This window comes from Bos grunniens, chromosome 5 (genome assembly GCF_055505025.1).
Source record: "Bos grunniens cultivar Pamir isolate PY7600 chromosome 5, Bosgru_T2T1.0, whole genome shotgun sequence".
In the NCBI taxonomy this organism is placed as follows: domain Eukaryota; kingdom Metazoa; phylum Chordata; class Mammalia; order Artiodactyla; family Bovidae; genus Bos; species Bos grunniens.
Genome location: NC_141169.1, coordinates 98,470,509 through 98,488,740, shown reverse-complemented (window position 1 = coordinate 98,488,740; position 18,232 = coordinate 98,470,509). Strand labels below are relative to the sequence as shown.

The window sequence follows — 18,232 nt, the reverse complement described above, 5'->3', positions numbered from 1 at the left end:
AATGGTAACCCACTCCAGTATTCTTGCCTGAAAAATCCCGTAGACAGAGGAGCCTGGCATGCTATATAGTCCACTGGGCTGCAAAGTCAGATACAACCATGCGACGGAGCTCACACACATGCATGTACAATGAACCTACACTCACCCATCAAAATCCTTCCAAGTCTATAGTTGACCTTAGGTTCATCCCTAGTGTTGTACATTCTGTAGGCTTGGACAAATACATAATGATAAGTATCCACCATTACAGTTTTCTACAGAGTATTTTCACTGCCCCCCAAATGCTCCGTGTTTAGCCTATTCATCTCTTCCCCTTTTCATAAACCCTGGCAAACACAAGTCTTTTTTACTATCTCCAAATTTTTGCCTTTTCTAGAATGTCATGTACTTGGAGTCATACAGCATGCAGCCTTTTCAGACTGGCTTCTTTCACTTTCTAATACGTGCTTGAGGTTCCTCTGTGTCTCTTCATCTTTCTCTTCCAATGTCTAGACCAGAGGTTGTTTATATACCCACCTAAGGATACCTTGGGCTTCCCAGGGCTCTAGTGGTAAAGAACCCACCTGCCAATGCAGAAGACATAAAAGCTGTGGGTTCAGTCGCTGGGTGGGGAAGATCCCCTGGAGAAGGAAATGACAACCCACTCCAGTATTCCCGCCTGGAGAATCCCATGGACAGAGGAACCTGGCAGGCTGGAGTTCATGGGGTTGCAAAGAGTCAGACACGACTGAAGTGACTTACCAAGGATATATATTAAAAGCTTCTTCGCTCAGTCGAGTCTGACTCTTTGCGACCCCATGGACTGTAGCCTATCAGGCTCCTCTGTCCATGGGATTTTCCAGGCAAGAGTGTTGGAGTGGATTGCCATTTCCTTCTCCAGGGGATCTTCCTGACCCAGGAGTCGAAATCCAGGTCTCCTGAATTGCAGGCAGACACTTTACTGTCTGAGCCACCAGGGAAGCCCATTGGGAAGGATACATTGGTGGCTTCCAAATTTTGGCGGTTATGAATAAAGCTACCATAAAAACCTGTGTTCAGGGTTTTGTGTGGACAGAAGTTTTCAACTCTAAGTTAAACCTTGAAGGATGAAGTTCAGTTAATGAGATGGACAGAGAAAAGCTGAATATTCTAGATGGAGAAAACACAGCCTGACTATTCAGGGAATTTCATCCTGATCAGCATGAAGTTTGACTGTATAGAAAGGAATAGAACATTGCTCTGGGGTCAGGGCAATGAGGTTCTCATATGCTAAATTTGAAACTTTATCCTGAAGCCATGAGGATTATTGAAGGTTTTTTAGTAGGGCAGTGACAGGTTCAGAGACCTGACTAATATTCTAGAAAATTCTCTGTGCCAGTCACATGAATGATGCATTGAAGGAAGTGCGGCCAGAGGCCTCCTGCCTTCCAAGAAATGAAAGAAGTCAAGAAGCCCTGAACTATGCATGGAGACAAAAGATAAATTAAGGAGAGAGGCTTTTCAGATGTGGTGACAGGTTGGATATGGTGGTGAGGTTAACCAGATTTCTGGCTTGGGAGCCTCCAAGGCTTCTGGCATGGAGTGCCCAGCAGGATAAAGACACAGGAGAAGGAGCTAGTCTGGAGTAGATAGAGGTATAATGAGTTTTAGAAAACGTGAACCCTGGTTTTATCACTCAGGAGCTGTGTGATCAAGAATAAACCCTTTGGGACTTCCCTGGTGGTCCTGTAGTTAAGACTTTGCCTTCCAATGTAGTGGGTGTGGTCTCAAAAACTGGTCAGGGAACTAAGATCCCACATGCATTGTTGCTGTTGTTTAGCCACTAAGTGGTGTCTGACTCTTTGGGGACCCCTATGGACTGTAGCCCGCCAAGCTCCTCTGTCCATGGAATTTCCCAGGCAAGACCTCTTTCAGTTCCATCAGCCTGGTGGTTTATATAAATCTCAAGGGATGATTGTATTGTAATGGTGAGCAAAGGAAAGAGCATGAGATTTGTAATCAGAGAATCCTAAATCCTAGCTTTACCACTTACAACCTAGTTACCAGGAAGAGGTTATCTGTTTATGGGCATCAGATGAGCTTAAAATATAAAACAATGGAATATTACTAAGCCATTAAAAAGAATGAAATAATGCCAATTGCAGCATCATAGATGAATCTAGAGATTGTCATACTGAGTGAAGTAAGTCAGGCAGGAAAAGAGAAATATCATATGATATCTCTTATATGCAGAATCTAAATGATACTTTTATCATTTCTTTAATATACTTTCTTTAATATACTTCTTTAATAATACTTTTATCACTTCAATGTAAATGAACTTATTTACAAAATAGATACAGACTCACAGACCTAGCGAATGAATTTATGGTTGCCAGAGGGGAAAGGATAGTTAGGGAGTTTGGGATTGACATGCACATACTGCTATATTTACAATGGATAACTAAAAAGGACCTACTGTACAGCACAGGGAGCTCGGCTCAATGTTATGTGACAGTCTGGAGGAGAAGGGAGTTTGCAGGGGAGAATGGATACGTGTATATGTATGGCTGAGTACTTTTGCTGTCCATCTGAAACTATTAAAACATTGTTAATCGCCCAAGTCACTTCACTTGTGTCTGACTCTTTGCAACCCTATGAACTATAGCCCACCAGGCATCTCTGTCCATGGGATTCTCCAGGCAAGAATTCTGGAGTGGGTTGCCATGCCCCTCCTTCAGGGATCTTCCCAACCCAGGGATAAACCCACAGCTTTTCTGTCTTCTGCATTGGCAGGAGGGTTCTTTACCACTTGTGCCACCTGGAAAGCCCAATTGGCTTATACACCAATATAAAATAAAAAGTTTTTAAAAATTAAAAAAATTAGATTTTGACTCAATTTGTAAATATATATATATAATGAAATCATAGTTTATTTGAAAACTCAGGGCATTAGCTAAAATTTTGTGAAACAATATGATCTGTAAAGTTCTGAAAATGCAATAGCCACCCAACTCCTGAATGGGAAAGCATTGCTACCTTGACATCCTTGACCTGCCAAAGTTGACAGTTTCTGTTACACATTATCTCTACTTCCTTCTTGCCTTTTCTACTTTCAGAATGCCTGTGGGTAAATGTCAAGGTTCCCAGAAAGTAGACTTGTGGCATCCACTTTCTTTTGAAGATGCACAAACACCCTAACACAAGAATCAGCATTTTCTATTCATTCTTCTCTCATTTCCAGCTCCTTCCTTCACCATCTAGTGTTTTTTTTTAATTTTTTTTTTTTTGTATGGTTGCCACTGCCAAACTCCCAGCTTTGGGAACTAGAATAGGAACTTTGTGCTTTGATGTTGTGGATTCCAAACTTAAGTCTATCCAGCACCTCTCTTTTTCCATCTGTAAAAGAGGATTTAAAATTTTGCAGCATACATATGCAAATATTGAGTCATAATGTTGTACATCTGAAACTAATATAATGTTGTATGTCAATTACATCTCAATTTTTAAAAATATCAAAAGGGCTTCCCTAGTGGCTCCGATGGTAAAGAATCCGCCTGCAATGCAGGAAACCTAGGTTAGATCAATGGGTTGGGAAGATGCCCTGGAGGAAGGCATGGCAACCCATTCCAGTATTCTTGCCTGGAGAATCCCCACGGACAGAGGAGCCTGGTGTGTTACAGTCCATGGGGTCGCAAAGAGTCGGTCAGGACTGAGTGACTAAGCATAGCACAGTGGCTTAGTGGTAAAGAATCTGCCAATCTATACAAGGGGACAGGGGTTCAATCCCTGGTCTGGGAAGATCCCACATGTTGTAGGACAGCTAAGCCCAAGCACCACAACTACTGAACCAATGATCTAGAGCCCAAGCTGTGCAACAAGAGAAGTCACCTCAATGAGAAGCCCAGGCACCTTAGTAAAGAGTAGCCGCTGTACCACACAACTAGAGAAAGCCTTCCTGCAGCAAGGAAGACCCAGTACAACCAAAAATAAATATAAACAAATGTCATGTTAAAAAATGAAAAAGAGCAATACATTAAAAAAAAAAAAAAACCGCAAACACAGGTAAAAACAAACCCCTCAAAAACCTACTAGTAAATTTCCAACTATAGAGGTATCTTGCCTAGCGTGTAGATGATGCTTAAAGGTGACTCGCATCCCTACCATAGGAACCAACTCAATCTTAGGAGCGGCTCTGCATTTGAGGCGATCTGGCCCTTTAAGGCTGCGCCCTCTGTACTGGGTAGCTAGCGTCTCCCGGCCCTCCCTCGGGCAGGGGGCGGGGCACTCTAACCCGGAACTGACCGCCGAGCGCAGCCGTCGCTGCCAATCCGCGTCGCGGAAGGAACGAACCTGCGGCCCCTGGAGCGAGTGAGTGATTGCGGCGCCGCCCGCCGGTCGCAGGCGTGGCTGGTTCCCGGCGTTCACCCGCCTCCTTGCCTTTGCTTTCCCCAAAGAAGGCGGGAGGGCGAGCGGCGTGCATCCCCGCGGTGCCTCCCTGCAAGCCTTTCCCCAAATAGGGCCTCTCCGTCCCCCACCGTCCGCGCCCCCGCGTGGGCTGGGCGCACCATCCCTATATCACAGCCGGTGTAGCCTCCGCATCTCGGTCCCCCGGTCCCTGCTCTGTCGCCCCTCCGCCTGAGCGGTCGCCGCCCGTTCCGTCGTTCCTCCGCTGCCACCGCTGCCGGCATCATGGGCAGTGAGCAGAGCTCCGAGGCCGAGAGCCGACCCAACGATCTGAACTCCTCAGGTCGGTGTCCTAACTAATTCTACCCTTCTCCAGCCAGCCCTGCCTGCATGCCGGGCGGGCTGCCTTCCCAGCCTGCTGGGGACTGGGGCCGGCGGACGGGAACGCATAGAAAGCCCTCGCTGTGCTTTTTTTCTTAAAAAAGCAAAAAAAAAAAAAAAAAAGCCATCATCTGTCCTAGCCTTAATTCCCCTGATGGGAACCAGTGCTGTGATTGCAAGCTAAACCAGCGTGGGCGCCCAAGCCCATTTTTGATTTTCAAAACAGCTATTCGTCTCAGCTGCAGCTTACTCCTTGAAAGACTATCTAATTAATATTTGGCTTTAATATTCACGACTGGCAGGGTGAGATTGGGGTCGCACAATGGATGGGTCATAGAACCTCAAAGAACAGATTCCTCCTTAAAAATGGGTCCTAGAAATTCCTTTTGAGAAGGGGCGTGTGACAGGTGTACAATCGCTTTGAACCCTTGCGTGCGAACATGTCCAGAAACTGCATCTTCCCATCGGAAGGTGTTTCGGCTCTCTTTCTCATATAGAAGTTGGCCATGAAGGCAAGTTCTGGTATTTTGCCCTACTCTTTCCGCATCCGTATTTTTTAGATTTCTCTTCGAGTTTAATGTAGAAATGGGACGATTTTTGTTCCTGTAATGTAGTGAGCACTCAAACAGCTGATCCTTAATTGAGGATCGTTTTCACCTTTATTTTTTTATTTGCTACACACCAAACCCTAAAACCACTGGGGCTGCCCTGGATAATAAGCTCTGGAGTGGTTAATCCAAACTGGCTTATAACTGGGGCCTAAAAAGAGTTCTGGTCATAAATAGGGCTGCTCTGACCTTGGTAGGACGTGTAATTCAGAAATGTAGAAGTTAACAGAGTTAGAGGTATTCCACACTGAAATGTGACCTTCAAGGCTAGTTCAGACCATTCTGGGGGCTAGATTGAGATAGCTTTTAACTGTGAACGATATCTATGGCTACATTTTTATTTCTTTGGAAGATCCAGAATGCAGTATCTTATAACAAATACAGTAATAATTGTTATCCTTTACTTTCTTGCCTCTGTGTCAGGCCAGAATCATGTTTTGCAAGAAGTATGTCATCTTTTTAATAGGCTTGTTCGCCTTCTAACCAACAGCATGGGTTCTGACCAGTACCAGAGCATACTAACCAATGCTGCCAAATAGTATAGGCTAAGTGCGTCACATGTGTTCATGTTTAATCCTCTCAGTAGCCCCATTTTACAGACAAGCAGTAGAGGCTACCTCGGAGAAGGCAACGGCACCCCACTCCAGTACTCTTGCCTGAAAAAATCCCATGGACGGAGGAGCCTGGTGGGCTGCCGTCTACGGGGTCGCACAGAGTCGGACATGACTGAAGTGACTTAGCAGCAGCAGCAGCAGTAGAGGCTATCTGGAATCTAGTGAAGTCTGTTATCCTCTGGAGTCTGGGGATAGAGGAATCACTTTGTCCCAGGAAAGATTTCTGGCTTGAGGTTTGTAAAAACATTAGATAAATTACCAAAAGAGGCTAAGAGACATTTCTTGAAGAGCAGTGAAAGCAGCTGAGATTCTAAGAGTGAAGGCCATGCCTCCAGGGACTTTAGCCTGCAGGAGGCAGGATGGTTCTATGGCATGTTTGGATCAACCCTTGAGACATGATTATGGTAAGCCTGCAAATACTACCTTCTAGAGTGTAAAACAATAAAGATTCATTCTTTCCCCAACCAGAAGATGTTTGGGAACGCAGGATGTCTTGGCCTGGGGCGTCCTTAAATCACTTTCTTCTAAATGGCTTACATTTGCCTAGAAACCTGAAATTGATCTGCCTCTTTATCAGTCCTTCAAATTTCTTAATTTTGGCTCAGCCTACCGTTGTCCCACTGGTTTTTTCTGCCCTGTGACTTTAAGGGGTGAGGAGGCTGGTGTGGTCATCTAGGGTTGACACTCAGGGTTGTTTTTTTTGTTTTTTTTTGCGGTAACTAGGATCTATTCAATGTACCAGGCTTACTGTGGTAGGGTGGCTACAGTTTTGCAACCCCAGCATGGCAGGGATGGGCCATGTATACCAATAATCCATTTACCTCCCATTCCCTTCTTAACTCTGTCTCTAGCACTGTTGACCTTGAGTAAGTCACAGCTAAATCTTGTACCCTTATTTTCTCATTGGGAAATAGGGACAAACATCAGGAGGATCAAAGAAACAAAAACAATCTGCTTATTTTGTGTGTTGCATAAACTTTTAGTTACAAAAGCACTTTTATAGATGGCACGTGTGTGTTAGTTGCTTATTCGTGTCTGACTCTTTGTGACCCCACAGACGTTAGCCCACTAGGCTCTTTGGTCCATAGAATTCTCCAGGCAGGAATACTGGAGTGGGTTGCCATTTCCTTCTCAAATAGATAGCTTATGTTCCTGTAAAGTCTGAGGATTTTTTAACACCATAGAAAACAGGTCCTCTGTAATTCATCTCCCCTACTCCAGCCCCCACCACAGGGTAAGTACAGTTAGCATTTTTTTGTGTGTAGGAATGTCCTTTTTAATGACTACAGTGAAAACAGCCTTGTTGAGACAGAGGTGGCTAAATAACATGCAACTCCTGAGCGATGTAACTTTATTTTCAGTGACCCCTTCTCCAGCTAAGCATAGAGCCAAGATGGACGATATTGTGGTTGTAGCTCAAGGCTCCCAGGCCTCAAGGAACGTCAGCAACGATCCTGATGTCATCAAGTTGCAAGAGATTCCAACCTTCCAGCCACTTTTGAAAGGTAAGGGTTTGCATTAAAGAAAATTTATTGACGTATAGTTGATTTACCAGATTGTGTTAATTTCAGGTATATTTTAAAGTGATTCAGTTATGTGTTTGTGTGTGAGTATATTCTTTTTCAGATTCTTTTCCATTATAGGTTATTACAGGATATTGAATATAGTAAGTCCCCCACTGACATCAGGGATAGACCTTCCAGACAGAAAGTTAGTAAAGTAACAGATCCTAACTGACACAATAGAACAATTATACTTAATTGATATCTATAGGTCACTCTGGGCTTCCCTGGTGGCTCAGATGGTAAAGAATCTGCCTGCAATGTGGGAGACCTGGAAAGACTGGGAAGATCCCTTGGAGAAGGGCATGGCAACCCACTTGAGAATTCTTGCCTGGAGAATTCCATGAACAGAGGAGCCTGGTTGGCTAGAGTCCATGGGTCACAAAGAGTCAGACAGGACTGAGCGGCTAGCACACTTACAAAGTATATGTGAGTGTCCCAAAGACCAATGATTTTCTCTTAACTGAATGGGATTTCTGCTATAAGAATTACTCTTTCTGTCTTCCTCTCCTCACAAAAAATGAGGAACTATAAATGATTTAGTTGACCTTCCCTGGTTTACTTAACCTGGTCCAGTATAATAGAAAACATCTTACATTTATAGAACTATTTATATTAAAAGTTTCCTTCCCCTACACAACAGATATATTAATTCTTTAGTTCTTACATCATTACATATGTTTGAATGATTTGTGCCTGATCAGACAAGTAGCAGAGAGAGGCTGAACTTCAACCTGTATCACTGATGTCAAATCTACTAGTTACACTATTCCACGCTGTCCTTAAAAAACAAAAATAAACCCAAATGGTGCTTTATAAATGGTCCATGTACCATCTCATTCTTCCCAGTACTTCATCTGCTTTATAGATGAGGAAATACAAGCTCTCAGTCTTCGCCCGCAGGCCTCGGTGTTAAACTTCAGTAAACTTGTCTGGTTCTTACACAAAACAGCACGTTGTATCCTGTTACCCATCTTCTCGTTAGTTTCTGTTGTTTTAAGGAATATGTGATTCTCCAGAGAAGCCAGCATTAATGAATTTCCCATCTTCATGTATCCTTGTGCAATCAGATTTAAAAGATACACCTTTATCTTTAGAAACTTAGAGGTGGACACTTGTGTTCTGTCCTTGATTGCTTCTGGAATTGCAAGTAGTGCTGCTCACAGTCAGTCTGATCATGCCTCTTCTTCCTGTGAACTATGCCCTCTCTCCTCCCAAAGTCTTTCTGTCTTCCTCTCCTCACAAAAAATGAGGAACTATAAATGACTTGGTTGACCTACCCTGGTTTACTTAACCTGGTATAGTATAATACAGAAAACATCTTACATTTATAGAACTGGATGAGGCCTGTGTGATCTATTTTTGTCCCCACTTTAAGAAGTGAAAGTGTTAGTCACGCAGTTGTGTCTGACTCTTTGTGACTCATTGCACTGTAGCCCACCAGGCTCCTCTGTCCATGGGATTCTCCAGATAAGAATACTGAAGTGGGGAGCCATTCCCTTCTCCGGGGAGATCTTCCAAACCCAGGGATCGAACCCGGGTCTCCTGCATTGCAGGCAGATTCTTTTACTGTCTGAGCCACCAGGGAAGCCCCTGTTCCACTTTCAGTTCAGTTCAGTCGCTCAGTCGTGTCCAACTCTTTGCAACCCCATGAATCGCAGCACACCAGCCCTCCCTGTCCATCACCAACTCCCAGAGTCTACCCAAACCCATGTCCATCGAGTTGGTGATGCCATCCAGCCATCTCATCCTCTGTTGTCCCCTTCTCCTCCTGCCCCCAGTCCTTCCCAGCATTAGGGTCTTTTCCAATGAGTCAACTTTTCAGGGAAATTCTGAAAGCAAACAAAAAACTAAAAAATAAATAACAAAAAACCCAGAACTTTGAGATATATTTAATATTTTTCAGGAATTACTGTTTCTTCTTTGACCATTTGAACTAACTCATACTTCATAAGTTGACTAGCATGGGAAGCATCTACAAGAAGGTTTGGTGTTAAGGCAAGTTAACCTCAGATTTAAAATCGTCCCTGGGAACTCTGGGAGTGAATAGTTAGTGCACTGCAGTTAATGCAACACAGCTGGATGTGGTTGCATTGCTCCTTGGATTTTATTATTTTTTATCCAAGTGTAGTTGATTTGCAGTAGTATGTTAGATTCAGGTGTACAGCATAATGATTCAGTATTTTGTAGATTATGTTCCATTATAGGTTATTTCAATATAATGGGCCTAATTTCCTGTGCTATACAGTGTATCCATGTGGCTTATCTATTTTATGTCTAATAGTTTGCATGTGTTAATTTCATACCTGTAATTTGTCCCTCCCCACTTCTTCTCCTCTTTAGTAACTACAAGTTGTTTTTTTTCTACACCTGTAAATCTGCTTCTGTTTTGCATATACATTCGTTTTTATTATTTTTTAGATTCTGCATATATGTGATGTCATACAGCATTTGTCTTTGCTCGGCCTGACTTCTGTCATGAGGCATAATATTCTCCAGGTCCATCGACTTTGCTGCGAATGGCAGTGTTTCATTCTTTTCTAAGGCTACTATTCCAGTGTGTATGTATTACCACATCTTAATCCGGTAATCTGTTGATGAGCACTTGTTTGTTTCCATATCTTGTTACTTGTAAATCATGCTGCTGTGAACATTGGGGTGCATGTATCTTTTCAATTTAGTGTTTGTTTTTTCTGAATATATGCACAGGAGCGGGATTGCTGGATCGTATGGTAGTACTGTTTTTAGTTTTTTAAGGAACCTCCATACTGTTTTCCCATAGTGGCTGCACCAAATTATATTCTCACCAACAGTTTACAAGGCTTCCATAACCTGGATTTTAATTGGGACTTGGCTTCCAACTGGCTGTGTTGCCCTGGCTTTATTTTTCACCTCTTCGAACCTTGGTTGTTGAGATCATTGAGAACAGGTGCCGGAGAGAGGAACGCTCATGAAAAGTAGCTTATAGTTAAGAGGAATCTTGGGATTTGGCTACTGAAGGTAGAAAAATCACTTTATGAGCGTGCTGAGAGCGGTGTGAAAACAGAAATGGCAACAAGAGGCAGTGGCCAGGCTGCCAGGAAACAAAAAAAGGCAGTGAATATTTAAGTTACTGCTTGTGCTTCACTCGTGAAGAAACGTCTCGAACAGTGATTAGAAAAGGTAGGCCAGGGAGACGGTTGGGTGGAAATAGTAAGTATAGTCATGATATTAACAGTAATTGTAGCTAATCCTTACCTCCCATTCTATGTGTGACCTTTTTTCCGTTCCCCACTTCCTCCCTTCTTTCTTCCCTCACTTCCCCCTTTCCCTCCTTCCCTTCTTTTCTTTCCTTTCTTCCTTTCTTTTGCTGCAGTGGGTCTTAGTTGCAGCATGCAGAATTTTCCTCGGCGGTATGTGGGATCTAGTTCCCTGACCAGAAACTGAACCCTGGGCCCTCTGCATTGGGAGTGCGGCATCCTAACCACCTGACCGCCAGGGATGTCCTTTGTTCTTTCCACTTTCTAGATTAAACATTGGCATTTAGAGAGCTTCAGTTCATGGCCTAGAGAACTGCCATCTCAAGTTGGCATCTGGATATCGAGTTTTAACTATTTTGTATGTGGAATAAGACTCAGTTTCAGACTCATGGATGCAGAGAATGCATTGGTGGTTGCCAGAGGGGAGTTGTGGGGGAGGTTAAGAGGTACAGACTTGCAGTTATAAAATAGACAAGTCCCAGGGTGTAAAGCACAGCATCAGGAATATAATTGGTTATACTGTAATAACTCTCTGTGTTGATAGATGGTACCTGGATTTATCATGGTCATCTTTTGTAAGGTATAAAAATATCAAATTACTGTTTACACCTGAAACAAATATAGTATTAGAAGTTAGTTATACTTTTTTTTTTTGAAAAGAACTCAGTTTCCAATTCTAGGGAAACCCATGGTAAAAATCACTAGGCTGTAAAGGGAAATAGGGTGAGGGACATCAGCTGGTTTGGATTTTTAGAGGCCTTGTTCCTTACAGAGCCTCCTGCCTTTTTTTTTTTTTAATTATTTACTTATTACTTTTGGCTGTGTGGAGTCTTAGTTGTGGTGTGCAGGCTTAGTTGGCCCATGGCATGTGGGATCTTAGTTCCCCCGACCAGGGATGGAACCCACGTCCCTTGCATTGGAAGGTGGTTTCCTAAACACTGAACCACCAGGGAAGGAAGTCCTGAGCCTCCTGCTTTGACATTGTTCCGCCTGGTATAAAGCCCCGCATCTGCCTGCAGGACTGGGCAGGGGTGACTCATCACTGTTGCCTTTATTCCTAATCTCTTTTTTTCCTCCTCTGCTGCTTTTGGGATGAGGCTGTTTCTCAAAGTAGTAAAAGGGCCACACAGTGAGGGCTGTACCCACAGGTTTGATTTCAGAAAGCTTTATTCAAGTTAATGACAGTGTATTCTTTCGAAACAATATATTCAAGCCCTGCACAGAGTTCAGTATTGTTCTGTAATGTCATCTGACACAGTGCTAATGCTGGTGGGTGATCTGCGGAGGTTGTGCCTGGGCGAGTTTGGATTCTCTGACTGAGGTAATGTGTGCGTTTTTTTCTTTTTTTTTTTTTTTTAATAAGCAAGCAGATTCTTTCTTTGGTCTTAACCCTTTTGGGTAAACATCGCAGGGTATAATTTATGCTCCACACAAATGCCAAGTAACATTACATTAGCAAGGTTCCTCTTTTAAAACCTAAAGACTTTCCTTTCTTTCCTAGAAGTCTCTGAAGTAGCAGCTTCTTCTGAAATGTAACACACTTAAGAGAAAAGCAGAAATTAAAAAATTAGAATGTAGCCACAAATGACTGAGACAGAGCACAAAAGCAAAATGTAGATTTGATGCAAATTAGATTCCCAGAGGACTTCTTACTTAAAATTCAACCACTCCTATTTTTTAATGAATCTCAGTTTTTTTATGTCATTCTACAGAAATGAAATACGAGAGAAATGCAATATTGATGTTTTATGTATCAAAGTTATAAGACTGTTCACTCCTGGTGATAAATACATGCGCATGGGAGTGAGGACATGATGGTGTGTACACATATGATGTTTTTGCAACTGACCTTGGATACAAACATAATATTGTCTTGTTGCCTAGGAAGGGGACAGTCTTATTACGAACATATATAGTGTAAAAGCTTCAGTGATACTAAGCAGATCTGTTGGGAGGTCTGTGCTTGGTTGTTAAGAAGATGACATACATGAAGGAGGTTTTGACAATTAAAAGGAGCCTGAGGCTTTCCTTGGTGGAGCAAAATCTCGAAAAACAGCAGTGAAGGTTCTGAAATCATGGGTAATGTTGAGAGAGAGTGCTTGAAGTTTAAGTGGAAGATGGTAGGTGAGAGAAGCATGAATCGATGGAAAAGGTTGATATGAAGAACACGAGGGAGCTGGATTTCAAATGACCAGTTTATTCATGTCTTTCTCACTCACCCACCTATTAGCCGGACAAATAAAATAATAAAGGAAGTTGGCCCTGGCATGCATCAGAGACCTGCCTCTGCCACCTGCCAGGCCTCACCTCCACATTGGAAAGTGGAGTGACAAAGGAGGCAGCCAGGGGTGAGTCTCAATCAGAGCCCCAGTCTTCTCTGAGTGACCTCCAGACCCATGGTTGATCCTAAGAGTATAGTTCCCTCCAGGTACTATCTTTGAAATGTTGATAATTCATTCCTTTATTACCTGTTACATTGTATGTGGAATAGCGCTTCAGTTAACCTTTTAAAGGTGGCCGTAAACCAGCCAAGTGTGAGTCTTATTCAGAAGAGTGGGACATACCAGGAGAATGGTCACTGTAAACCATAGAGAAGATTTGTGAGAGCAACCTCACTTTGTTCCGCGCTCCAGGAAATCTCTGTGCCTGTATCTGTTCTTGTCTCTTTGCATGAAGTCTCTAAGAAGGTGTGTCTGTGCCTTTTATTAAAGACCCTTAAATAATATCTTTTAAAGAAATTAAGAGAAGAAAACCTATATATAGAATATGTACTCATGTGCTTATCATTTCAGGAATTCTTAATCCCTTCCTGTAGACTGAAGCATCCATTGATGAAATTTGTTCTTAGTTTGAAGAACTTCTTGTAGCATTTCTTACAGTGCAGGTCAGCTGGAAGCAAATTCTTTCTGTTTTTATTTATATAAGAATGTCAGTTTTGCCCATTATTGTTATAAGGTTTTTTTCTTTCTTTTTTCTTTTATGATGACTATGTTTTTGAGGAGATATTGTGAGACTGTGTAATTTTGTTTTTCAAGACCATTTCTTTCACCAGTTATACTATCTATTGATATTTCTTGCTTGAATTCATTATACAGTGATGGTTTCCAAATAGTGGTTTTCTGACTTTATCATTCCTTCTACGTTTATTGGTTTGCATTTTACTGTAAGGAAGACCCTTCTCTTCTCCCCAGTATTTATTCATTTATTTAAGTCAGTGTGGAACAGTGAATTCCTATTTTATTCAGTGGGTTATGATCTGTTAAAGTCATTACATTCAGCCTTCCACATCTGTGGGTTCTACACCCACAGATTCACCTAAGGGCAGACTGAAAATATTCAGGAAAAAAATTCCAGAAAGTTCCAAAAAACAAAACTTGAATTTTTCTGAGCACCAGCAACTACTTACATATCATTTGCATAAATTTCCATAGTATTTGCATTGTATTAGATACTATAAGTCGGAGAAGGCAATGGCACCCCACTCCAGTACTCTTGCCTGGAAAATCCCATGGATGGAGGACCCTGGTAGGCTGCAGTCCATGGAGTCACCAAGAGTCGGACATGACTGGGCGACTTCACTTTCACTTTTCACTTTCCTGCATTGGAAAAGGAAATGGCAACCCACTCCAGTGTTCTTGCCTGGAGAATCCCAGGGACGGGGGAGCCTGGTGGGCTGCCGTCTATGGGGTCGCACAGAGTCGGACACAACTGAAGCAACTTAGCAGTAGCAGCAGCAGATACTATAAGTAATCTAGAGATGTTTTAAAGTATATGGGAGTACTGCATAGGTTATGTACAAATATTATACCATTTTATATAAATGACTTGAGCATCCAGGGACTTGATAACTGTGGGAGTCCTGGAATTAGTGCCTCCATGGACACCAAGGGATGACTATTTATTTTCAGTCTGAAAATGCTCCAAATTTGGCCAGTTGAAATACCATCAGTTTAGCTTCTTGTGTCCTTTACATGTGCTCTCATTATTCTTTGAGCATATTTTAAATTTCTGGCACAATATAATGTTCCCTGGCCCCAGCACTAGAACTGAGTATTTCTTTAGGAGTGCTGTTCTTTCAGTGGAGAGGGGTGTTTAGAAACCACTTCCATACCTTCTCAGTGTTTAAGCAGGAAATATACACATGTGTATATATACAAACACACATTAACATCAGTATTTAATTTTATATTTACTCATATATATATTGAAAGAGGAGAGTGAAAAAGTTGGCTTAAAACTCAACTTTCAAAAAACTAAGATCAGGGCATCTGGTCCCATCACTTCATGGCAAATAAATGGGGAAACAATGGAAACAGTGACAGACTTTATTTTCTTGGGCTCCAAAATCACTGCAGATGGTGACTGCAGCCATGAAAGATGCTTACTCCTTGGAAGGAAAGCTATGACCAACCTAGACAACTTACTAAAAAGCAGAGACATTATTTTGCCAACAAAGGTCTGTCTAGTCAAGGCTATGGTTTTTCCAGTAGTCATGTACGTGAGAGTTGGACTACAAAGAAAGCTGAGCGCCAAAGAATTGATGCTTTTGAACTGTGGTGCTGGAGAAGACTCTTGAGAGTCCCTTGGACTGCAAGGAGATCAAATCAGTCAATCCTAAAAAAAAACAGCTCTGAATATTCACTGGAAGGACTGATGCTGAAGCTGAAACTCCCAATACTTTGGCCACCTGATGCGAAGAACTGACTCATATGAAAAGACCCTGATGCTGGGAAAGATTGAAGGCAGGAGGAGAAGGGGACATCAGAGGATGAGATGGTTGGATGGCATCACCGACTCAATGGACATGAGTTTGAGCAAGCTTTAGGAGTTGGTGATGGACAGGGAAGCCTGGTGTGCTACTGTCCATGGGAGTCACAAAGAGTCACACAACTGAGCGACTGAACTGAGCTGATATATATTGAAAAGGATGAATTCATACTTACGGGCTCAACATGGTCTTTGATCTGTAGGTTTATAGCTTTTTAGCAAATACTTTGGCCATTATTTCTTCAGTATTTCTCCTATTCTTGCCTCTCCCAGTTTCTATGTTTGACTACTGCTGCTAAGTCACTTTAGTCGTGTCCGACTCTGTGCGACCCCATAGACGGCAGCCCACTAGGATCCTCCGTCCACGGGATTTTCCAGGCAGGAGTACTGGAGAGGGGTGCCATTGCCTTGTGTTTTCTCACAGGTCACTGTTGCACCTTTTTTGTTTTTTTAGTTGTTTTTCTTTCTGTCCTGCTTTGGATAGTTTTTATTGCTATGTTTCCAGGTTCAGTGGTCTTTTTTTCTGTTGTGTCTATGCTGCCCTTAATCCCATCCAATGTATTTTTGGTGGTGGTAGTGGTTTAGTCACTAAGTCGTATCTGACTGTTGCGACCCCATGGACTGTAGCCTGCCAGACTCCTCTGCCCAGGGGATTCTCCAGGCAAGAATACTGGAGTAGGTTGCCATTTCCTTCTCCAGGGGATATTCCTAACCCAGGAACCGAACCCAGGTCGCATGCATTGCAGGCAGATTCTTTACCGACTGAGCTATGAGGGGAAATGTATATAACTTCAGATAATCGTGTTTTTCAGCTTTCGATTATCATGCTTATGTTTGTTTGTCTCTTTTTTGAGAGTTATATTAACTCTTAACTCTTGTCAGTCTATCCTTTCTGGATCTTTCTTTTTTCTTAAACGAGGAGCTTTCCCATGTCACATTTTCCCATTTTCCTACTTTTTTCATGTCTGGAAATTTTTTTACTGTATGCCAAACATTGTAAATCTTGTTTTTAGGTGCTGGATTTTGTTTGATTCCTTTAAAGGATGTTGGACTTGGTTCTGGCATAAGTTGTCATCAGTTTGGTTCTTTCTAGGCTTGCTTTTGTGGAGAAGGCAATGGCACCCCACTCCAGTACTCTTGCCTGGAAAATCCCATGGATGGAGGAGCCTGGTAGGCTGCAGTCCATGGGGTCGCTAAGAGTTGGACACGACTGAGCAACTTCACTTTCGCTTTTCACTCTCATGCATTAGAGAAGGAAATGGCAACCCACTCCAGTGTTCTTGCCTGGAGAATCCCAGGGATGGGGGAGCCTGGTGGGCTGCCGTCTCTGGGGTCTCACAGAGTTGGACATGACTGAAGCGACTTAGCAGCAGCAGCAGCAGGCTTGCTTTTGAGTTTGGTTAAGGCTCATCTAGAGCAGCCTATCCTGGTTTATTAAGCCTCCCTCCTAAGGCAGTACCCTTCTGATCATGCTACCCACTGCCTCGTGTATTATGACATCTTTCCACTCTGGCTTCTGGGAACATGAGCTACTCTGAGCCCTATGTGAGTTTCAGAAATTGTTTGGCTTACTGCTGTTCTGGGCCTTTCTCCAGCCTTGTGAAATTTCAGCCCATAAATTCATAGGTTAGTGCCAAGTGTTTGGGGGTACCCTGAGCACTCTTTGAGTGTGCTTATGGAACACCCTCCCCTCCCATCTTCTGTCCTGTAAGTGCTAGACACCTTCGTCCTGGCGAGCTCTGTCCCTCTTCAACTCATTGTGGCTGCTTTTCCTCCCTGGTCTGCATCCTGGGAGCTGCCTTCCAGCAGGAAGCTGGGGAAGTGATAGAGCTCACTTGTCTCCCTTCTCACGGGGCTCACAGTTGCGCACTGCCTGTTACACAATATCTGAAAAGAGTGTTTTGTGTATTTTCTCTGGTTTTCTAGCTGTCTATGGAAGGCATAATAGCAGGTAATCCTTCATGGACAGAGCAGAAATCCTCCCCAAAGATGCTTTTTAATCCGTGTTTTTCTGTCAGTTGCCACTTCTTCGTTTTACTTAAGCCCCTCTTGCCCACAGCTTTTGATTAACTACACTGGGCGTTCATTTCTGGAAAATCCTGGTAAACTCCTGTCCAGGTTCTAGTAGTCCTCCAGAGAGCGGAGGTACTAAGAGTGTAAGACACAGCTGCTGCCTTTTGAGAGCGTGTCATTTTGTTGGTTACTATTTCGACAGGTGAATAACTCGTAGTGTTATAGTGTGTGTGATACTGGCCAGGACCCAACAGACTAGGTACGCACAGAGGAGAGACTCATTAATTTGACCTGGGAATTTAGGGTAGGCTTCACAGAGGAAGTAACACTTTAGCTGGGCTTCCAGAAATGAATGGAAGGTAGCCACCTTGAGAATACAGGCTCAAGGAGGGGATTCATGGTTTAAAATCTTTCAAGTAAATATTGGTTGGCCAAAAGGTTCACTCAGATTTTTCCCGAATGAACTTTTTTGGCTAACTTACTAAAGAGAAGTAAAAGATGCCTAAAGAGTTCTTGACTAAAATTACATCTCAAACATACGGCTTGAATTTTCTGTTCTTACCCAATGTATGCAGGTTACCCAAATGTATGTGGATTAAATTCTGATTTTAATTTTAAGCCATATGACATTAATTTACTGGAATAATTATTAGATAATTTATGTACTGACTATTCATTCTATT

General features: G+C 42.7%; 1 protein-coding gene across 2 annotated transcripts in view; it reads left to right on the top strand.

The window, feature by feature from the left end:
* Positions 1-4,190: 4,190 nt before the first annotated feature.
* Positions 4,191-18,232, top strand: part of BORCS5 (BLOC-1 related complex subunit 5) — a 97,373-nt gene continuing 83,331 nt past the window's right edge. The window contains exons 1-2 of one of the 2 annotated variants that reach the window (XM_086401978.1): positions 4,191-4,329; positions 7,330-7,473. In XM_086401978.1, coding sequence (XP_086258104.1) covers position 4,329; positions 7,330-7,473 — 145 coding nt within the window. In that variant the 5' untranslated portion in view covers positions 4,191-4,328. Of the gene's footprint in view, positions 4,709-7,329; positions 7,474-18,232 lie in introns of both variants that reach the window. The other variant, XM_086401977.1, reaches the window with a different exon arrangement.